Here is a 21998-nt window from a genome sequence, read left to right as displayed (position 1 = left end):
AGAAAAGCTTTAAAGCTCTGCAACTCTAAAGAGCATAGTGTCTGCTTTGGCTTGTTTCTTGTTTTAAGGAGCTGATGGAGATTTTCTTACTACGCACTCTGATCTGAAGTGCCGGATGCAAGGCCTCTGCATGAAGCACCCTGTGAAAAACTGAAACTAGACAAAGCACAAAGGAAAACAAACAAACAAAAACAATCTGCAAAACCTCTGAAAAAAAAGCCTCTGCACCTGTTGCTCTTGTGGAGTTTAGCATCTTCAATGGAGGCTCCTATTGCAGGGGGACCTTCAAGATGGTGGAGGAGTAAGACCCAGAGATTACCTTCCTCCCCACAAATACATCAAAAGTACACCTACATGTGGAACAACTCCTACAGAACACCTACTGAACGCTGGCAGAAGACCTCAGACTTCCCAAAAGGCAAGAAACTCCCCCCCGCATACCTGGCCACATGGCTGACAGGGTCTTGGTGCTCTGGCCTGGTGTCAGGCCTGAGCCTCTGAGGTGGGAGAGCCGAGTTCAGGACATTGGACCATCAGAGACTGCCCGGCCCCACATAATATCAATTGACAAGAGCTCTCCCAGAGATCTCCATCTCAACACTAAGACCCAGCTCCACCCAACAGCCAGCAAGCTCCAGTGCTAGACGCCCCATGCCAAACAACTAGCAAGACAGGAACACAACACCACCAATTAGCAGAGAGGCTGCCTAAAATCATAATAAGTTCACAGACACCACAAAACAAACCGCTGGACATGGCCCTGCACAACAGAAAGAAAAGATCCAGCCTCATCCACCAGAACACAGGCACCAGTCCCCTCCACCAGGAAGCCTACACAACCCACTGACCCAACCTCACCCACTGGGGGCAGACACCAAAAAAAAAGGGAACTACGAACCTGCAGCCTGTGAAAAGGAGACCCCAAACACAGTAAGTTAAGCAAAATGAGAAGACAGAGAAATATGCAGCAGATGTAGGAGCAAGGTAAAAACCCACCAGACCAAGCAAATGAAGAGGAAATAGGCAGTCTATCTGAAAAAGAAGTCAGAATAGTGATAGTAAAGATGATCCAAAATCTAGGAAATAGAATGGAGAAAATACAAGAAATGTTTAACAAGGACCTAGAAGAACTAAAGGGCAAACAAACAATACTGAACAACACAATAAGTGAAATTAAAAATACTCTAGAAGGAATCAATAGCAGAATAACTGAGGCAGAAGAATGGATAAGTGACCTGGAAGATAAAATAGTGGAAATAACTACCACAGAGCAGAATAAAGAAAAAAGAATGAAAAGAATTGAGGACAGTCTCAGAGACCTCTGGGATAACATTAAATGCACCAACATTTGAATTATAGGGGTCCCAGAAGAAGGAGAGAGAAAGAAAGGGTCTGAGAAAATATTTGAAAAGATTACAGTTGAAAACTTCCCTAACATGGGAAAGAAAGTAAGTCCAGGAAGTGCAGAGAGTCCCATACAGGATAAATCCAAGGAGAAACATGCCAAGACACATATTAATCAAACTATCAAAAGTTAAATACAAAGAAAAATTATTAAAAGCTGCAAGGGAAAAGCAACAAATAATATACGAGGGAATCCCCATAAGGTTAACAGCTGATCTTTCAGCAGAAACTCTGCAGGCCAGCAGGGAGTGGCAAGACATATTTAAAGTGATGAAAGGGAAAAACCTACAACCAAGATTATTCTACCCAGCAAGGATCTCATTCAGATTCGACGGAGAGATTAAAACCTTTACAGACAAGCAAAAGCTAAGAGAATTCAGAACCAGCAAACCAGCTTTGCAACAAATGCTAAAGGAACTTCTCTAGGCAGGAAATACAAGAGAAGGAAAGACCTACAAAAACAAACTCAAAACAATTAAGAAAATGGTAATAGGAACTTACTTATCAATAATTACCTTAAATGTAAATGGATTAAATGCTCCAACGAAAAGACATAGGCTGGCTGAATGGATACAAAAACAAGACCCGTATGTATGCTGTCTACAAGAGACCTACTTCAGACCTAGGGACACATACAGACTGAAAGAGAAGGGATGAAAAAAGATATTCCATGCAAATGGAAATTAAAAGAAAGCCAGAGAAGCAATTCTCATATCAGACAAAATAGACTTTAAAATAAAGAGTATTACAAGAGACCAAGAAGGACACTACATAATGATCAAGGGATCAATCCAAGAAGAAGATATAACAATTGTAAATATTTATGCATCCAACATAGGAGCACCTCAATACATAAGGCAAATGCTAACAGCCATAAAAGGGGAAATGGACAGTCACACAATAATAGTAGGGGACTTTAACACCCCACTTTCACCAATGGAGAGGTCATCCAAAATGAAAATAAATAAGGAAACACACGCTTTAAATGACACATTAGACAAGATGGACTTAATTCATATTTATAAGAGATTCCATCCAAAAAACACAGAATACACTTTCTTTTCAAGGGCTCATGGAACATTCTCCAGGATAGATCATATCTTGGGTCACAAATTGAGCCTTGGTAAATTTAAGAAAACTGAAATCCTATCAAGTATCTTTTCTGACCACAACGCTATGATATCAATTATAGGGAAAAAACTGTAAAAAATACAAACATATGGAGGCTAAACAATACACTACTAAATAACCAAGACATCACTGAAGAAATCAAAGAGGAAATCAAAAAATACCTAGGAACAAATGACAATGAAAACACGATGACACAAAACCTATGGGATGCAGCAAAAGCAATTCTAAGAGGGAAGTTTATAGCAATACAATACTACCTGAAGAAACAAAAAAAAAATCTCAAATAAACAACCTAATCTTACAACTAAAGCAATGAGAGAAAGAAGAACAAGAAAACCTCAAAGTTAGCAGAGGGAAAGAAATCATAAAGATCAGATCAGAAATAAATGAAAAAGAAATGAAGGAAACGAGAGCAAAGATCAATAAAACTAAAAGATGGTTCTTTGAGAAGATAAACAAAATAGATAAACCATTAGCCAGACTCATCAAGAAAAAAAGGGAGAAGACTCAAATCAACAGAATTAGAAATGAAAAAGAAGTAACAACTGACACTGCAGAAATACAAAGGATCATGAGAGATTACTACAAGCAACTATGTGAATAAAATGGACAACCTGGAAGAAATGGACAAATTCTTAGAAAAGCACAATCTTCCGAGACTGAACCAGGAAGAAATAGAAAATATGAACAGACCAATCACAAGCACTGAAACTGAAACTGTGATTAAAAATCTTCCAACAAACAAATGCCCAGGACCAGATGGCTTCACAGGCAAATTCTATCAAACATTTAGAGAAGAGCTAACACCTATCCTTCTCAAACTATTCCAAAATATAGCAGAGGGAGGAACACTCTGAAACTCATTCTATGAGGCCACCATCACCCTGATACCAAAGCCAGACAAAGATGTCACAAAAAAAGAAAACTACAAGCCAATATCACTGATGAAAATAGATGCAAATCTCCTCAACAAAATACTAGCAAACAGAATCCAACAGCACATTAAAAGGATCATACACCATGATCAAGTGGGGTTTATCCCAGGAATGCAAGGATTCTTCAATATATGCAAATCAATCAATGTGATACACCATATTAACAAATTGAAGGAGAAAAACCATATGATCATCTCAATTGATGCAGAAAAAGCTTTTGACAAAATTCAACACCTATTTATGATAAAAACTCTCCATAAAGTAGGCATAGAGGGAACCTACCTCAACATAATAAAGGCCATATATGACAAACCCACAGCCAATATCATCCTCAATGGTGAAAAATTGAAACCATTTCCACTAAGATCAGGAAAAAGACAAGGTTGCCCACTCTCACCACTATTATTCAACATAGTTTTGGAAGTTTTAGCCACAGCAATCCGAGAAGAAAAAGAAATTAAAGGAATCCAAATCAGAAAAGAAGTAAAGCTGTCACTGTTTGCAGATGACATGATACTATACATAGAGAATCCTAAAGATGCTACCAGAAAACTACGAGAGCTAATCAATGAATTTGGTAAAGTTGCAGGATACAAAATTAATGCACAGAAATCTCTTGGACTCCTATACACTAATGATGAAAAATCTGAAAGGGAAATTAAGGAAGCACTTCCATTTACCATTACAACAAAAAGAATAAAATAACTAGGAATAAACCTACTTAAGAAGACAAAAGACCCGTATGCAGAATACAATAAGACACTGATGAAAGAAATTCAAGATGATATAAACAGATGGCGAGATATACGATGTTCTTTCATTGGAAAAATCAACATTGTGAAAATGACTATACTACCCAAAGCAATCTACAGATTCAGTGCAATCCCTATCAAACTACCAATGGCATTTTTCACAGATCTAGAACAAAAAATTTCACAATTTGTATGTAACCACAAAAGACCCCTAACAGCCAAAGCCATCTTGAGAAAGGAAAAAAGGAGCTGGAGCAATCAGGCTCCCTGACTTCAGACTATACTACAAAGCTACAGTAATCAAGACAGTATGGTACTGGCACAAAAACAGAAATATAGATCAATGGAACAGAATAGAAAGCCCAGAGATTAACCCATGCACATATGGTCACCTTATCTTTAATAAAGGAAGCAAGAGTATAAAATGGAGAAAAGATACCCTCTTCAATAAGTGGCACTGGGAAAACTGGACAGGTACACGTAAAAGAATGAAATTAGAACACCATACAAAAAATAAACTCAAAATGGATTAAAGACCTAAATGTAAGGCCAGACACTATAAAACTCTTAGAGGAAAACATAGGTAGAACACTCCATGACATAAATCACAGCAAGATCCTTTTTGACCCACCTCCTAGAGAAATGGAAATAAAAACAAAAATAAACAAATGGGACCTAATGAAACTTAAAACCTTTTGCACAGCAAAGGAAACCATAAACAAGACGAAAAGACAACCCTCAGAATGGGAGAAAATATTTGCAGATGAAGCAACTGACAAAAGATTCATCTCCAAAATATACAAGCAGCTCATGTAGCTCAATATCAAAAAAACAAACAACCCAGTCCAAAAATGGGCAGAAGACCTAAGTAGACATTTCTCCAAAGAAGATATACAGATTGCCAATAAATACATGAAAGGATGCTCAACATCACTAATCATTAGAGAAATGCAAATCAGAACTGCAATGAGGTATCACCTCACACCGGTCAGAATAGCCATCATCAAAAAATCTAGAAACAAGAAATGCTGGAGAGGGTGTGGAGAAAAGGGAACCCTCTTGCACTGTTGATGGGAATGTAACTTGATACAGCCACTATGGAGAATAGTATGGAAGTTCCTTAAAAAATGAAAAATAGAACTACCATATGACCTGGCAATACCACTACTGGGCATATACCCTGAGAAAACCATAATTCAAAAAGAGTCATGTACCACAATGTTCACTGAAGCACTATTTACAATAGCCAGGACATGGAAGCAACCTAAGTGTCCATCAACAGATGAGTGGATAAAGAAGATGTGGCACATATATGCAATGGAATATTACTCAGCCATAAAAACAAACAAACGAGAGTCTGTCATACAGAGTGAAGTAAGTCAGAAAGAGAAAAACAAATACCGTATGCTAACACATATATATGGAATCTAAAAACAAAATTGTTTTGATGAACCTAGGAGCAGGACAGGAATAAAGATGTAGATGTAGAGAATGGACTTGAGGACACGGGGAGGGGGAAGGGTAAGCTGGGGCGAAATGAGAGAGTAGCCTTGACATATATACATTACCAAATATGAAATAGATAGCTAGTGGGAAGCAGCTGCATAGCACAGGGAGATCAGCTTGGTGCTTTGTGACCACCTAGAGTGGTGGGATAGGGAGGGTGGAGGGAGACACAAGAGGGAGGCGATATGGAGATATATATATACATATAGCTGATTCACTTTGTTATACAGCAGAAACTAACACAACATTGTAAAGCAATTATACTACAATAAAGATGTTAAAAAAAAAAGCTGATAGAGAAAACCTGAGGATACCAATGGGACAAAGAAAGAAGGAAGGAAAGAAGAGAGAGAGAGGAAAAACCATTAAGTTTTGGGCTCAGGTCAAAATAACTATTAAAGACTATGGTATAACCCCTCCACTTCTTTCCCTTATTTAAATTCAAATAAAGATAAATTCAATGTATTTTTATGAGAAACAGCATGTAGAGCATGATCCTATCTTTTAACAATTATTCTTTTGTGATTAGCTACCTTTCCTTCTATCTCTGTTTTATACGTGCATAAAGAGATGTCTGAAATGGGATGATGAGGGTTGTTTAGTTTTGTTACCTCTTGTCTTAAAGTTTTTCTCTTAGTGTTTTATTTATAACTTGGATTTAGGGCCTGTACATGTTTTACCAAAACACAAGTAACTATTGAAATTATGCATTTATTAGGAGTGTCAGGTGAAAACTATTGAATACAATTCTCTATAATTGGCAGACCCATCATTCCTTGCATATTTCAAACATGTTCCAAAGAATCAGCACTGAGAACAGGGCTTGCTTGATTTTATTTCTTAAGCCCTAGGTAGGCCCCAAGAGAACCAAGAAGTTTTTAGTGCTATAACATTTTCTGTAAAAATACTCTGGTCTGAATTATAAATTTGCAGAAATCACCATTTCCCTCTAATGTCCCTCTAGCTACATTCCCTTGCACAAGCTGTATAGCACAGAGGGCAAGGAAGTGCAATTTCAGACAGACCTCAGAGGGAAGGCTCTCCAGGAGCTGCAGTTCTTCCCACCCCCGGGGTCCTTTTTCACTAATTACATTCAACAGGTTTTACCAATCACAAACACTGGAGAGGATGAAGAGGTACAACCCTCCAGTTATGAAATAAATAAGCCACGGGGATGTAATATACAGCATATGGAATGTAGTCAAGATTATTGTAATCACTTTGTATGGAGACAGATGATTACTAGCCTTATTGTGGTGATCATTTCATAATATATGCAAATGTCAAATCACTATGTAGTGCTCTTGAAACTAACATAATATTGTACATTACATCAACTATATTTCAATTTCAAAAAGTCTCAAACACTGGGCCTCGTGTGCTTGGCACTCTGAGCGATCTCTATCTCAAAGGGCTTATTCTCTCTGGAGCGGGGGTTAACGGTGGATGTGGAGACATCATAACCTGGATCTGAAAAGTAAAAGAAAACTCGGACTACCATAGTGTCATCCAAGCTAAAAGAGGGTTCGTTCTGAGAAAGAGTGGAGTGTGGTTCCTGGAGCGCCCACTGCACCACGCAGGGCTGTCTCCACTAAGCTGGGTCCTCTGTCTTCCTTCTGCATGGAATCACATTCATATCCCTCAGAGCTTCAGTTGCTGGATGGGGAGTGCTGATGGGCTAAGTTCACCTAAGTTTTCATGATAGATAACAGATCAACGGGTTATCCTTCCAAGGGGCATTTTCATTCCAAGGACCTCTTTAGAGACGGTGACGCCTACCAGCCCATTATGTCACATGATGCGAATATGGGGTAAATATCGTAAGACAGTGGGGCTTTTCTGATACTCTCCAGAAATAATTCTATGTAAATACCTGTCCACTCTACCAACCTTGAGATTCAGAAAGAGTCATCAGTTCATGAGAAAAGGTTGGATTGCTTGACCCTATGTTGTTCTCTGCAAAGATGTCCACCTGGTAAGCTGTTTGGGGCTCTAGGCCCTTGAGCTGATACTGGGTGATGGTGGCATTCTTGATCTTCACATCAATGTGCTGGTCTTCATTCTTGCCCTGAACCTTGTAACGGATGATGATAGAAGAAATAGAATAGCCATCCAGGATTGTCCAAGAGATCACAGCTGAGGAGTCTGTGATGTTGGAAATCTTGATGTTTTCTGGTTGAGGAGGGAGAACTAGAAATTTAAAACAAACAAACAATATATTACTTAAGATATATTACCATCTCTTTGATTATTATGCTTCTGAGAGAGAGTTAATATCAGCTCATAAACCATGAATGGCTAGTAAGTGTTATCTCAGAGGGTGACTCCAATCAGTTGGTAGTGGACTCGACGCAGACTTGACAAGTGGCTGCAGACAGGAAAATGGCAACACACACACATCACATATTTGCCATCCTTAAACTAAATTAAGACCTCGGAAATTCTGTTACTCCACAAACTGCTATTACACTGTTTTTGATACTGAGGAAAACAGAAAAATGTTGAGAGCTGACATTTATATAGGCCCTTCCATATAGTAACTCATTGACTCCTCATAACAATCTTACTGTAAGCATTGAGGCTCAGAGAGGTTAAGTGACTTGGCTGAGGTCACACAGCTTTTAAGAAATAGATTCAAGCAGAAGAAATAAGATTCCTATTAGTCTGTAGTTAGCCACTGGTCCATAGGGCCTATCCGTGTTAAGCACTTGTTAGAAAATATGTTAAGCACTTAGCAGACATATTCAAAAAGCAAGATGGAGACTATATATGCATGTGCACACTTATGGATGTACTTAATGTATTAAAATTATACAACATTGAATGGAAAGATACATAATAAACTCATAATTTTGGTTGTCTCTGGGGAGAGGGGGAGAGAATTAGATTGGGGATGATGGTCAAAGAGGATTTTGATATATCTGTATTGTGGAATTACTTCCACAAAAAGGCTGAAAGCAAATATGACAAAATGTTAAGAGTTGTTAATTCTGTGTGGTAGAAATGTAGGTTTTTGTTGTATTATTCTCTGCATTGTCCTATAACTTCTAAATGTCAGAATTTTTTAAAGATGAAGAAGACATCCCTAAACACAGACAAAACCGTTGAGACTTCCACATGTTATGGATACAAGAAGAGAGTGCCTGGAAAAACAAGAGCCAGTTGACACACCTGTTACTGGGGAGGTGGCAACTCAGCTGCAGAAAAGAACTTCAGACTTTGGGATTTGGCAAGAGACCACAGGATCCTAGCATAAGTGACAGTTGGTGTGACCCAGAAACACCTAGTCTTTCCAAGGACTCCAAAATGCACAGACAGTTCTAATGCAGTGAATCAAAATAGAACTCTCTGGCTCATGACGAAAAAGCTTTCAATTCTACAAAGAAACCCTAGAAGTTCCAACTCATTTTTAATGACCAATATGAGATTGAGAGAAGCCTGAACTGAAGAATATTTTGAAAGAAAAGTTGTTTTATTACTCTCAAATATATATTACTCTCAAGTATACATACATATATATATATATATATATATATATATATATATATATGTACTGTAATGCCAAGAATTGTCTGTTTTGAAGATTTTCAAGCAGAGTTCTTTGGCTTTTAAGATTAGATGAATTAGATGAATCATCATCTGTGTGCAACAATCCTAAAAACTGTCATATAACAGATTCAACAAGCCCTAGAAAACCTTATTCATGTTATTAATTTACTTAATAAGTAACTCTATAGAAAGGAAAGGTAAATTTTAGCACAGTCCTGCCTGAATTATCACAAATCCAAACACATGAAGCGTTCGTATATATTACAGGTTGCTAAAATGATTTGATGTGTTGGTGGGGGCACTAATGAGCCTCCATTCACAGCTAACTACCTTTTCTGGTTTCTAAGAAGCAGACTTGAAGTGACGGGAGTTAAGTCTAAATGGCAGCAGCCAAGTGTCATTCAGGCAAGGCTGGGGCATCATGAGGTACTTACTGTCGCTGAGGGTCCAAGCGATGAGATTTTCGCTCCATTCCCCCTGGGCCTTGGTGTTGACTCTGGCTCGGACTATGTACTGCTCCCTGGGCTGTAAATTGTTAAGGAGCACTGAAGTCAGGTTGCCTGGCACTTTAATATTCTGCTGATCACTATTCATGAGCACAGACCTCCTCTCAACTTCAACGTAAAAGTCATCTTCTGAGCTTGGAAATATGGGTTGCCAGGTCAAATTTAGAGTGGTCTGACTTTTTGGTAGGAGACTGAGACCTCTTGGAGGAGGAAGACCTAGGAGAAACCAGAATAATCATTGTTTTTATATAGGGTGAAGGTAACAACAGCCCCAAAGGACAGCTTTATAGAATAACTCTGGCTCCTAGAATAATATACACTTTCACAAGCTATCAAAGAAACACATGCTAGGAGCCATGTAATACTTTTCCTTTTTCCTACCAGAATAGCAAAGCTTTAAAATATTCTAGTATGTAGCTTGAGTAACTGTAAGACAGGAATACAACCCCTTTGAACGACAACTTGGGAATATTTTTCAAGAGCTCTAGAAATGATCATATACTTTGGGAGTATAGTCTGACTACCAAGGATTTATCCTGAAGAAACAACTCAAAGGAAGCGAAAAGCTAGGTGCATGAAGATGTCCATTACAGCATTATTTATAATAACAGACAATCATAAGAAACCAAAATGCTCAAAATAGGAAAATGCTCTAATAAATTATGATATAGCCATCCAAGGGATTAAAAGTTTATTGGAAAAAGTACAAAAGCCCCTCCAAAACTTAAAACACATGAGAAAAAACTCTGCTTACCACTTGGTAAAAACCATGTCTACAGCTGGCGAAAAAGGAAGGAAACTGATAAAAATGGAAACACTGGATTTGCCAAGGTTCTGAGGTTGTAGGTTCAGTGTTTCTGTTCCCATTTTGAGTAATATATTTTAAAGCAATTTCAGGGTTACTTCCCCTTAGCAAGGACAATTTCAGACATGACAACACTGTGATGGCTGGGCCAGGCCTCGCACTGCTCTGATCACATCAAGGTTTGACTCTGACCACACGCCAACTCTGACCCCAAGAACCTGGGCTACCAGAGAGGTAACTGAATAGAAACAATATGGGTTTTGAAATCAAAGAGGCAGGAGCATGCCCCTTTAGTTTTGTGACCTTGGGAAAATTCATAACCTCTACGAGTTCACATGTAGCATGAAATGAAAATACTCATCTTCCAGACTCAGGAGGAGAAATGAGATAGTGAAGGTGAAAATGCTTGGAAGGTGTTAGGGGCTCTGTCAACATTTTCTCTCTCTCTTCCTTCCTTCCTTCATGAAATATATTAGGCCAATGGACAGTGGAGGAATCTGTAAATTTTCAGTTAATAATAGTATATTGATATTTTAAACTTCAGATATAAAGTATTTTCAAAACACAGAATAGTGATCCTCTACTCATGCATTCTTGGTGGGGACATTATTGCCCCTAAGGGGGCAAAAATTGGTTCTTGGGGTATGAGAAAATTTTAGATAATGACAATTGTTTATGAAGGGCCACAATATATAAACAGATCTGTGGTATTACAATTCATGGCAGAAGAGACATTAAGACAAAACAGAGATTTTGTCTTAAGGACAAAACTATCTAAGAAGTTCTTTAGAGGGTGATCATTTAAAAAATTAAAATAAGATAAAGAATCTGAAAAAGAATGAATATACGTATAACAATCACTTTGCTGTACACCTGAAACTAACACAACATTGTATATCAACTATATTCCAATAAAATGAAAAAAAAGTTTAAAAAAATTAAAAAATAAAATAAAAAGGTTGAGAAACTTGGTTAGAGGTGAGAGGAAGGGTCTGTTTCTACCCAATGGGAGAGGGACTCTCACTGGTCAGTTCTGACCACCCTTAGATGAGGGAGAACCAGTAATCAGGTCCTGCCACCTGCTGGGTATTATGCTCCAGGTCTTATTGGTCTTTTCTCCATAACCTTTGCAAATTGAGAGAGGTGATATCACCTCCTTTTGCTCTTCTCTAAAGTTTAAGTTCCGAAATAAGCCACCTGCAGTGGGTAGATAGGCTTACGATGACAGCAGACAGAGGGAGGACTGATGGTGTGCAGCAAACATGTAAACCTTCTAAGCCTGTGCCTGGTACAGAGGAGCAACCCCATAAATGGTCCTTTCCCTCCCTTTGGGAGCATGACTTACCCTTCACCCCTCCCAACCTGCCCTCTCTCTGCCGTGTGTTCAGAGTATCTTCTCTCCCCTCCCCTCCCGGCCTTCCCAGCCTTTATCACTCAACCAACACACTTATAAATAGTGCAGCTGCCAAATGAATTTAAAAACAAACATCAGCAAAATTCAAATGCTGGGAAAAGATGAACCTTCAAGAATTCCCTTCCCGCCCACCCCTGAGAACTACTTTGAAATAGATTCCAAGACATCTCTAAATACATCCTGGCTGGAACATATTCTGAGAGCTGAAGACAGCACAGTACGGGTCTGTGAAGTGTTTTATGTTCTGTTCCATAAATACTTTCCATCTGAGTCAGATTATGGCCTTCCCCTTTTGATTCATCAGCACCGCTCTAAGAGAGAATTAACTACCATTCGCCTTTTAGCAGCAACCTGATGACATATGAGGGGCCCCTGGGATCATAGTCATGGAGATTCCTTTATCCTCTAAGTCATATGTAGTCTCCAGTGTTATTTTTGGTATCTACTACCTGGTGGGTTCCCAGGAAGCCATTCCTTACTTGTGCAATGTTTCTACAAGCATCAGAGTAGCTACTGAGTTTCATTTGGTTCTTTAAGGATGCTGCTGGTCAGATGAACCCTAGGTGGGGAGTGTGGAGGGGAGAGTCTCTGTTAGGGATGCACAACCCCTGCAGAAGAGCCTGATGCTCTTCCTAGCTTCTCACTAAATCATTCCATATCCTTCTGCTTTTAGTAAATGGACTAAAAATAGGAAAACTCGTCAACTGGGATAAGGACATCGTGCCTTTGGACTCCCGGGTAAAAAATACCTGGATATTTTGCTTCTCCCAGGAGAAACAAAAAGATATCAAGTCTGAGGATCTAGTATGGCAATGTACCTGATGCATTACCATGGGCAAGTTATTAACCCCTCTGGGACTCTACTTTCTCCAGTTGCGGCGAGGGGGGGGAGCTACTCTTCATTGCGGTGTGTGGGCTTCTCATTGCGGTGGCTTCTCTTGTTGCGGGACGTGGGCTCTAGGTGCATGGGCTTCAGTAGTTGTGGCATGTGGGCTCAGGAGATGTGGCACGTGGGCTCAGGATTTGTGGCACACAGGCTTCAGTAGTTGTGGCTTGCAGGCTCTAGAGCGCAGGCTCAGCAGTTGTGGTGCACGGGCTTAGTTGTTCCACAGCATGTGGGATCTTCCAGGACCAGGGCTCAAAGCTGTGATCCCTGCATTGGCAGGTGGATTCTTAACCACTGCGCCATCAGGGAAGCCCAGAACTGCTGTTCTATAGGTAAAAGCCTTTCATTCTATTTGATGTTTTCACTATGTGCGTGAATGACTTCGAAAAACTAGAAATTACTTTTGAAAGTAAATAAACTGGGATTTCTGGAGTACGTATGTGACAAGAGCCTGTCTTGGGCCCTTAAGATGGAAACAGGAAGCTGGTGGTAAAACTCGGGAGCCAAGACGGAGCACAGTTGCTGCTAAGTAAATCCCAACTCCTAAGGGATGTCCCTGCCTTCCTGAAGGGTCATCTGCTTCCTTCTCTGTCCCGGTGGATTGCTGCAGACTCCCTCCCCCAGGGAGACAGACCAGGAGTGCAGCCCAAATAAAGGACCAGTTTGGCTCCAAGTTGCTAGCCTTCCTGTCACTTTCCCACCCATTCAAAAGCAAACCCCTTTCCACCACCATCCCACTCACCCACCACCACCCTTCCTGGTCTTCCTTCCTCTTTCCCCTTCCTCCCCCACCCACCCAGCTCCTGAATAAATGCCTGTTTGCTTCAACTGACCGATAGAAGCTGTTGTGAACCGCCTCACGGGTCCAGGATGCCCTTCCCCGCCCTCTCCACGCCGGACCAGCTGCACGCAGAGCTCGTATTCTGTCCGAGGTTCCAAATAGTTGAGGGTAACAATCTCATTTGTCACTGAGAAGAGGGAAAGTTCAGGAAACTTAAGTTGGCAATCTTTTACATTCTTTAAACTGGAATGTTTTTATTGTGAGGTGAACTAATGTTTGGTTTTTAAAAATACAATGTCTGGGTAGAACAGAGAGGCAATCCCATCTTCAGGGCCTCAGTGTTCCTAATATAAGGAAAATAAGGCTTTTTCATGTAAGTATCTCTGTGCCACTTACACATTTCTGCTCTAGTGTGTTTGTCTTTTCATTTGTAGAGTAAAACCACGCAAATCTTCAACTATATGGAATACCAATCAGATTTAGGGGAAAAACTCAATTAGAATACTATAAAATAACCTCTGTTTTCAAGTACCTACAGTGATGGCAATCAACCTATCAAGAGAAGAGACTCTTTGAGGGTATGCTTCCAATGACTAGACAGTGAACTTGTGATGGTCATGTCCTAACAAATGAAGCATTCTGAAGTACTTGAAAATAGATCCCGTAAGCAAATGACACATGCTTCTTTTCTCCTTAGCTATTCTATTTTGCCTCTCTGTTTCTCTGTGGATATTGCAAAGGTAGATTTTTGCCTTACCATATGATAAATTCCTAGTCGGTAAGAAAACGTATTGGACTGTGTTTAAGGGTTTTTAGAAGACCACTTCGTAGATGTCCACAAAGAGAGGATGGCTTATGAACACCATGTTTTTTTAAAAAGCTGCTTTTTAAAAATACCTAGCCATCCACAACAGAAACAGCAGTCCAGCAAATCAGCCTTATGTTGCTGGGATTCTGAATTTTGGCTGAATCTTCAAAAGAATGTGAAGAGCTCAGTAATGATACCAAGACATTATTCAATATACCCAAATCAGCTAGTATAATTAAGCCCAAACCCCTCTTTTTCTTCTCCTTTTCTGTAACTTTGATTATCGACATCTCATGGGTAGAGGGCGCTTTTTAGGAAATCACAGCCATCGTGAGACTAAAGTATTGGTGGCGGGCTGCACATTCCCTACAAGCATGACCGCGGCAGGTCTCGCTATAAGATGGTGCGATTAAAGCAGCTGGTTCAATAGGTGACGCTCAGCTTTCTTTTTTTAAAAAATGTGATTTTTGCATCATCATGCAACAAACAGAATTGTCATTTGTGTTTCAAAATAAATTTAATTTACAAATAAATACATGTAACTGTTTTCATGAACTTTTGACATTTTATTACATTTTGGGTTTTTTTCCCCAAAAGTTGGGGGAGGGGCATGTACCTCTCTTTGCCCACATCCCCTCCTCTTCCTGCCACAGCCCAAACTTTCTGGTCCAAATTCCTCTCAAAATCTCTGTGAGTTAGGAGCCTGCAGGCAGGGCAAGACTCAAATACGAAAAAGAATAAACAACTTGATACAGCAGCAACAATCACCCCTCAGGTGTAAGCAAATTAAGTCTCTGCCTTTCCTGCAGGCCCCGGACTTTCCTGTTACCCTATTCATGGCATAAACTTGTATCTTTCACCATGACCAAGCAAGATAGAGTCAAAAAGGGATTAGAGATCCAGAGAAGCCTGGAAAGGAAATATTGATGCAGATAGTAACTCCTGACACAGGTGTGTTCTGTGTCCCATTTTACATCATGACTTCCAAAAAGATAGCCCCAGAACTCAGAGGACCACCCCCCCGCCCCCCAACTCCTTCTTGAATACTCTGAAATGGAATCCACTGCTACAGCCCCTAACTGGGGGTAGAGGGTTGGGACTGGGAGAGAGGATTTCTATATTTGGGGAAAAATTTTTTTTTCCTGGTGCCCCATCTCCAGCTGGAGCCTTTCCTTTCCAAACCTTACCTTGAATATGCCTCCAAGCCTCATAATGATTAACAGGTTTGTAGAGAAGCTTCTTGGATTTGATTGGTCCATCCCCAAAGTAAGGCTCAGAGCTGATGTTGATGACAGCAAAGTTATGTCCGGTGTCAATCACGTTTGGGGCATTCAAGGGCTTTGGAAGAACTAAATAAAGTGTCAAGAATCAGATCAGTCCTTACACTTTGGGGTTTTACTGCTGTTCTGAGATGGGGGTAGAGGATGAGTGCCTTTACACTCCCAACAAAGCCCTCTTAGAGTTCTCTGCTCAGATTCCATGCAGTTGCCGTCTCTGTGATCTCCTGGTTTGCTCTTGCCCCTCCAACTCACTATCCACAAAGTACTTTCTTAAAATACAAGCACTCCTCTGCTCAAGACCTTTCAATGGGTTCCCACTACGTTTCGAATAAAATCTAAAATTCATACCATGACCTGCCAGGGATGATAGAGCCCCTGCCTCCTCTCCAACTTCCTCGTTCCCTCACCTAATACCCTCCAGTCCTAGTGACCTTTCAGTTCATTCAACTAACAATGCACCAGGCTCCTTTCTGTCTCTGGTTCTTTGTTGAGGCTGTTCTCCTGCAAGGAATGCTGTAGACCTCCCATGATTCTGCAGTTAATTCTTACTCATCATTCATCTCTCAGCTCTCATGTGAGTTCCTCACAGGGGCTATCCCAGAACCTTGGTTAGGCTCACGTGTCATACCCTTCCACAGAACATTTTCCTTCACTGCAATTTTCAGAATTTATTATTCTTAGTAATTTGGTGTGATTATTGAATACCAGTCTTCCTACTAGACCACCAGACTAAGTCTGTCTTTCTGTCTGTCTGTCTCTCGGGTCTCACCGGGCTAAGATTAAGGTGTTAACAAGGGCTGTGTTCCTTTCTGGAGGTTCTAAGGGCGAATTTGTTTCCTTCTTTTCAGCTTCTAAAAAACATCTGTATTCCTTGACTCATGGTCCCTTCCTCCAACTTCAAAGACAACAGAGTCATGTGTCTCTGACCCTTCTTCCATTGTAATATCTCTTTCTGACAGTCTTTAAAGACTCCTGTGATTAGAGTGGGCTCGCCCAGATAATCCAGAATAATCTCCCCATGTCAAAGACGATGTATTCCTAATGGGACTGAAAGAGCACTCCCAACAAGGTGAAAATTGGTTCTTGGGGAAAGAAAAATTCTTGGATATTACAATGGTTTGTGGCCTTCCTAAGGGCCACAATATATAAACAGATTTATAGTATGTCCACAATATTAAGCAAGTTCTGGTTTGAAAGGAAAGGACATCTTGTCAGGCTGTCAGTACCCCCATTTATTCAACTGTAGAAGTAGCCCAACTTGCTTTGAGTCTTACTGAGCTCCCGTGAGTCAGAGGTCCACCAGAATCCTGGGCCCTGGGTCATCGAGAGCACTTATGGGAATGGGGTGGCCAAGAAAGAAGACAGAGAGTGAGTCTATCTCTTCTGCTCATGCGCACGCTCCATTGTGTCACTGGACTTCACTTACGAAATTCAAAGATAAAATTTCAAGTTGAAGACAACAGAACATTAAACCAAGTGCAGGGCCCTGTGTGGACAGGTCATAAACCCATGAAGCCAGCCCTGCACATCACTTTTCCTGTATGAGAGGAGGGTTGCTGGGTCCAGCTCACATGCAACGGGAAGGGATTACACAAGGTCATGAATTCCACAAGGCAGGGATCATGAAGGGACACGTTAGATACTTCCTACCTCATCCAATATCATTTGTCTCTTTTGACTTGTTCCTTTCTCCCTTGCACTCTATAAACAGTACCTGTATTTGGAGATAGGGTCTTTAAAGAAGAAATTAAGTTACAATGAGGTCTACAGTCATTCCTAATCCAATATGACTGTTGTCCTTATAAGGAGATTAAATTAGGACACACACACAGAAGGAAGACCATGAGAAGATACAGGGAGAAAACAGCTGTCTACAAGCTAAGGAGCAAGGCCTCAGAAGAAACTAACTCTGCCAACACCTTGATCTCAGATCAAGGTGAGATTACCTTGATCATCTAGCCTCCAGAACATCGAGAAAATTAATTTCTGTTGTTTGAGCCACTCAGTCTAGAGTACTTTGCTACAGCAGCCCTAGCAAACTATTACATATGAATATAACACAATTTACTTATCCTTTCTAATGGTGATGGATATTTGGACTATTAGGAATAAAACTCCTCAGAACATTACTGAAGATTATTTGTTTTTAACATATGAACTCATTTCTTTTGAGCATAAACCTAGGCGTAGAATTATCAGGTCACAGGGTAGGTGTATGCTTAGCTTTAATATATATTGCCAGTTTTCCAGAGTGGTTGCTCCAGTATGTACTCTGGTAGTAAAGTCTAGTACAGTCAGCCTTCTGTATGCAGGTTCTGCATCTGCAGATTCAACCAAGAGCAGATCAACATTCGGGGGAAAATTTTAAAAAACTCCAGAAAGTTCTAAAAAGCAAAACTTGAAATTTGCCATGTGCCAGCAACTATTAACAAAGTATTTACATTATAGTTACTATTTACATAGTATTTACATTGTATTAGGTGTTACAATAGTCCCCCTTATCTTCAGGTGATACATTCAAAGACCCCAGTGGATGCCTGAAACTGCAGACAGTACCAAACCCTATATACACTATGCTTTTTCCTGTACATACATACCTATGGTAAAATTTAATTTATAAATTAGGCACAGTAAGGGAATATTCAAATTGCCAGCATCACATTACTAAGTTAAATAAAGGTTACTTGAACGTAAGCACTGTGATACCATGACAGAGGATATGGTAACTTAGACATCGTCTAAGTGACTAATGGGTGGCATGCAGGAGACAAAGGGAGGATTCACATCCCCGGCAGGATGGAGTGGGACAGTGTGAGATTTCATTATGCTGCTCAGAACAGTACACAATTTAAAACCTATGAATTGTTTATTTCTGGAATTTTCCATTTAATTTTTTTGGCTGCAGTTGACCGTGGGTAACTTAAACCTTGGAAAGTGAAACCACAGATAAGGGGGGATTATTGTTTAAGTAATCTAGAGATGATTCAAAGTATACAGGAGGATGCGCGTAGGTTGAACGCAAATACTATGCCGTTTTATATAAGGGACTTGAGCATCAATGGAGTTTGGTATCCAGGGAGGTCCTAGAACCAATCCCCTACAGATACTGAAGGGCAACTGTATCTCTGTATCTATTTTTTTTTTAAATACTATGATTAAAGACACTGCTTAATTTACCTAATGGCTATTTCCATCTTATATCTGTCAATATGACCGTGAAGAGGCACCAGTGACTTAGAACTAGAGAGGTTTCTGTGCACTGATGTTGTGTGCTGTGTCTTTTATTTAAAAAATAAAAATTAGAATCAGTAACTCTTCTGAATCTTGGCAACATGGTTTTTTACTTATAATTATTTACTTCCCATGGGCAGCAAACATTTCAAGAAGCTTAAAAATAACATAATTTGTCTTGTCTGTATACCATTTCCTTTCTTCCAAGAACATGTATGATGTAAGAAATTATTTTGATCGTGTTAATGTCCTACTGAATAAAATAGATCTGGGATTTTCCAGTAATCCAAAAAAACATTAAAGATTCTGAGGTGTTTTATATGGGTTCTCAGGGCAGAGAATCCAACTCTGTGGGGCTGTATTTATGCTCGTACTGTTCTTGCCCTTTTTTAAAAATATATATATTCTGGGTAATTACATTCAGTTCATTTACAGAAATTACCTCTGGGAACAACCAAAGCTTCCTAATCAGGTAGTGAAGTAGTTTACATACTAATCAGCTTCTGTTATCTTGCTTCCTTATCTGTAACACAAGAGTCTCAGAAAGCAAAATGATCTACAAAATATGATGCAGGGTTTGGAGTCAAGACCAGGTTCAAAACTAAGCTTGGCTGTTTGCCAGATGTGTTACCTTAGACGAGTTACCTAAACCTTCTGAACCTGTTTCTTGAATGATAAAGTGGGGATAACAATACTACTGTACATTGTACTCATAAAATTTAAATAAGATGAATGAGCACTTAGCTCAGTGCCTTTCTAGAATATATACCACAGAGTTGTTAGGTGTTTTTCTCTAAATGAATTAAAAAGTAACTTCCAAATTTAAAATTCCCTGTTGTATCTCTGTACACCAACCAAGCTAACTTGGATTTACTTCCACTTTATTTCTTCCCTGCAAGCCTCAAAGGTACACACATCCACTTAACTCTGAATTTTGAAATACTAATTCATAGTAGGAAGAATATTCAGAACTCTGAATATGGGAGAAAATCATTCATGTTAATTGTATAGCATAGCCTGGGCTTCATATTAAGTGAGTAGTCCTCAAAATGAAAATTCTCCAAATTATTCTCTACAGCGAATAGGAAGTCACGAGAATGATAAAGTTAAACTTTTTACAAAATAAAATCACTACCAGACACTTTATGCCAGACACAATTCCACTATTTAACAAATCTTCGCAATAACCCTGAGTGGTAGATAAACTAAGCTGTGTTTACAAATAAAGAAAGGCTCAGAGAGGTCAGATTCATTTGCTCAGGGCCACACCCAAGTTTACTAGCTGTTAGCAATGAAAACCAAACCCAGGGCTATGTAACTCCAAAGGTCATAAACTTAATCCCTCCTTTCCATTGTAATGCACATAATTTTTTTTTTAAGGCTTAGGGTCCTGGAGAACATCCAAAAGGTATTTTAGTGGTCAGAGAGCATTTCTATTTAGAAGCAGCACCCAGTGATACATAAACACAGCACCATCAAGGTTACAAGCTCTTTCCCTGGAAAATGGACCTTACCTTTAACAGAAACGTTGAAAGGCTTTTCCACCATCCCAGCCACTGTGTTCACACTGCAAACCCAGACTCCTGAGTCAGGGGGCAGGATCCGGTGGATTGTGAAGGTGGCCACTGAGAGATGACCTGTGTGGTTAAAGTCTTTTGGCTGGAAAGGTCAAAAGAAAAAAAAAGCTTCTAGATAGGTATAAACACAAAGGTTCCGAACACTGACCCCATCGCATTGTTAAATAAGGAGTTTTCTAGGGGAGATTAAGAAGATCATTGCAATGCTTGTATAAGCATTGGCTTATTTCCAAAGCTATTGTAGTAGCCCTGAAAGTTTATGTTGGATTGATGCCCTCGCAGATCCTGCTGTTGTATTTGTGTGTTTGGGAGAGTGGGGCAAACACTTCCAAGCAAAGAGTCAAAGTCCTTCTAAACTGCTTCTGGTAACATTTGTTCCTTTCTGGTCCAATACAGAGATGGCTGGGTGAGAAGACAAAATGGCTTCCTAAAGTGTTTGAGGGGCTGCCGAGTATGGTATTGTGGAAAAAGTCAGGGCTCCGAAGACACGTGGACCTGAGTTCACATCCCAGCTCTGCCACTTTTGACCAATTCCTTAGTTACTTAACTTCACGCAGCCAGTTTCCACTTCTGCAAAAAGGGGACAGGTAATGTAAAGTAAGATGTGTATAGTATGGTCAGCCCTCACTAGATGGTAGCTGTGACTTCCACTAACTCATGGATACTCCAACAAGATTTTGGAAGCGGTCAGTTGGCTTCTGCTACCGAAAGGATTGTTGGAGTGGAATCAGGGACATCTGACGTGTGAACATTCTACATATCCTGCCCCCAAGAGGTCATTTGGACCTGCCTTCTGGTCAAGTTGATTTTCAGTCACCTTTGAGAGAAAAATAAGATAACTATTTCAAAATCTTAGGTAAGAAAATACATCAATTTCCCAAAGATCACTTGTGACACAGAGAAATTTGAGGTCGTTCCTGTCTCTGCTGCATTTGGGATTGTTGGAACAGGGAAGGGAAACATATCGGAAAAGTAGCTTATTCCTTTCCAGCAAAGAAGAACGTTGTGATAGCACCCTACCCAGTGGTAGACACCAACAGTGAGGACAAAGTGCAGAGGCAGAGACCCAAGGTATGTATTCAGACCTAAGGGATTCCGTGGATCACAGTTTCTGGATTGGAGGTGTGGGATCAGGTCTATCTAGAGTCAAATGGGTTATGCTGAACTCTCCTCTGCTTTTTGTCAAAGCTAACAACACCCTAGCTTAGGAGGATGCAAGCCATGAATGGAATCCAGCCTTTAGCAGGGTGAGTGCTACACTGAAAATATCTAGTAGTATAAGGAGGTCAGATTAAGAATACAGCCACTATGGAGAACAGTATGGAGGTTCCTTAGAAAACTAAAAACAGAGCTACTATATGATCCTGCAATCTTACTCCTGGGCATATATCTGGAGAAAACTACAATTCGAAAAGATACATGCACCCCAATGT

The 21998-nt window shown here is 40.0% G+C and overlaps 1 protein-coding gene across 2 annotated transcripts in view; it reads right to left on the bottom strand.

Annotated features, from left to right (window-relative positions):
* Positions 1-21998, bottom strand: part of TEK (TEK receptor tyrosine kinase) — a 103777-nt gene that overhangs the window by 18966 nt on the left and 62813 nt on the right. For both annotated transcript variants that reach the window (XM_060014862.2, XM_060014863.1), the window contains 5 exons: positions 20503-20647; positions 15665-15826; positions 13722-13856; positions 9712-9999; positions 7619-7918 (listed from right to left, as the gene is read on the bottom strand). In XM_060014862.2, the coding sequence (XP_059870845.1) occupies positions 7619-7918; positions 9712-9999; positions 13722-13856; positions 15665-15826; positions 20503-20647 (1030 nt within the window). The remainder of the gene's footprint in view (positions 1-7618; positions 7919-9711; positions 10000-13721; positions 13857-15664; positions 15827-20502; positions 20648-21998) is intronic.

The sequence above is a fragment of the Delphinus delphis genome, chromosome 6 (genome assembly GCF_949987515.2).
Source record: "Delphinus delphis chromosome 6, mDelDel1.2, whole genome shotgun sequence".
NCBI classification, from domain to species: domain Eukaryota; kingdom Metazoa; phylum Chordata; class Mammalia; order Artiodactyla; family Delphinidae; genus Delphinus; species Delphinus delphis.
This window is presented reverse-complemented; position numbering and strand designations above follow the sequence as displayed.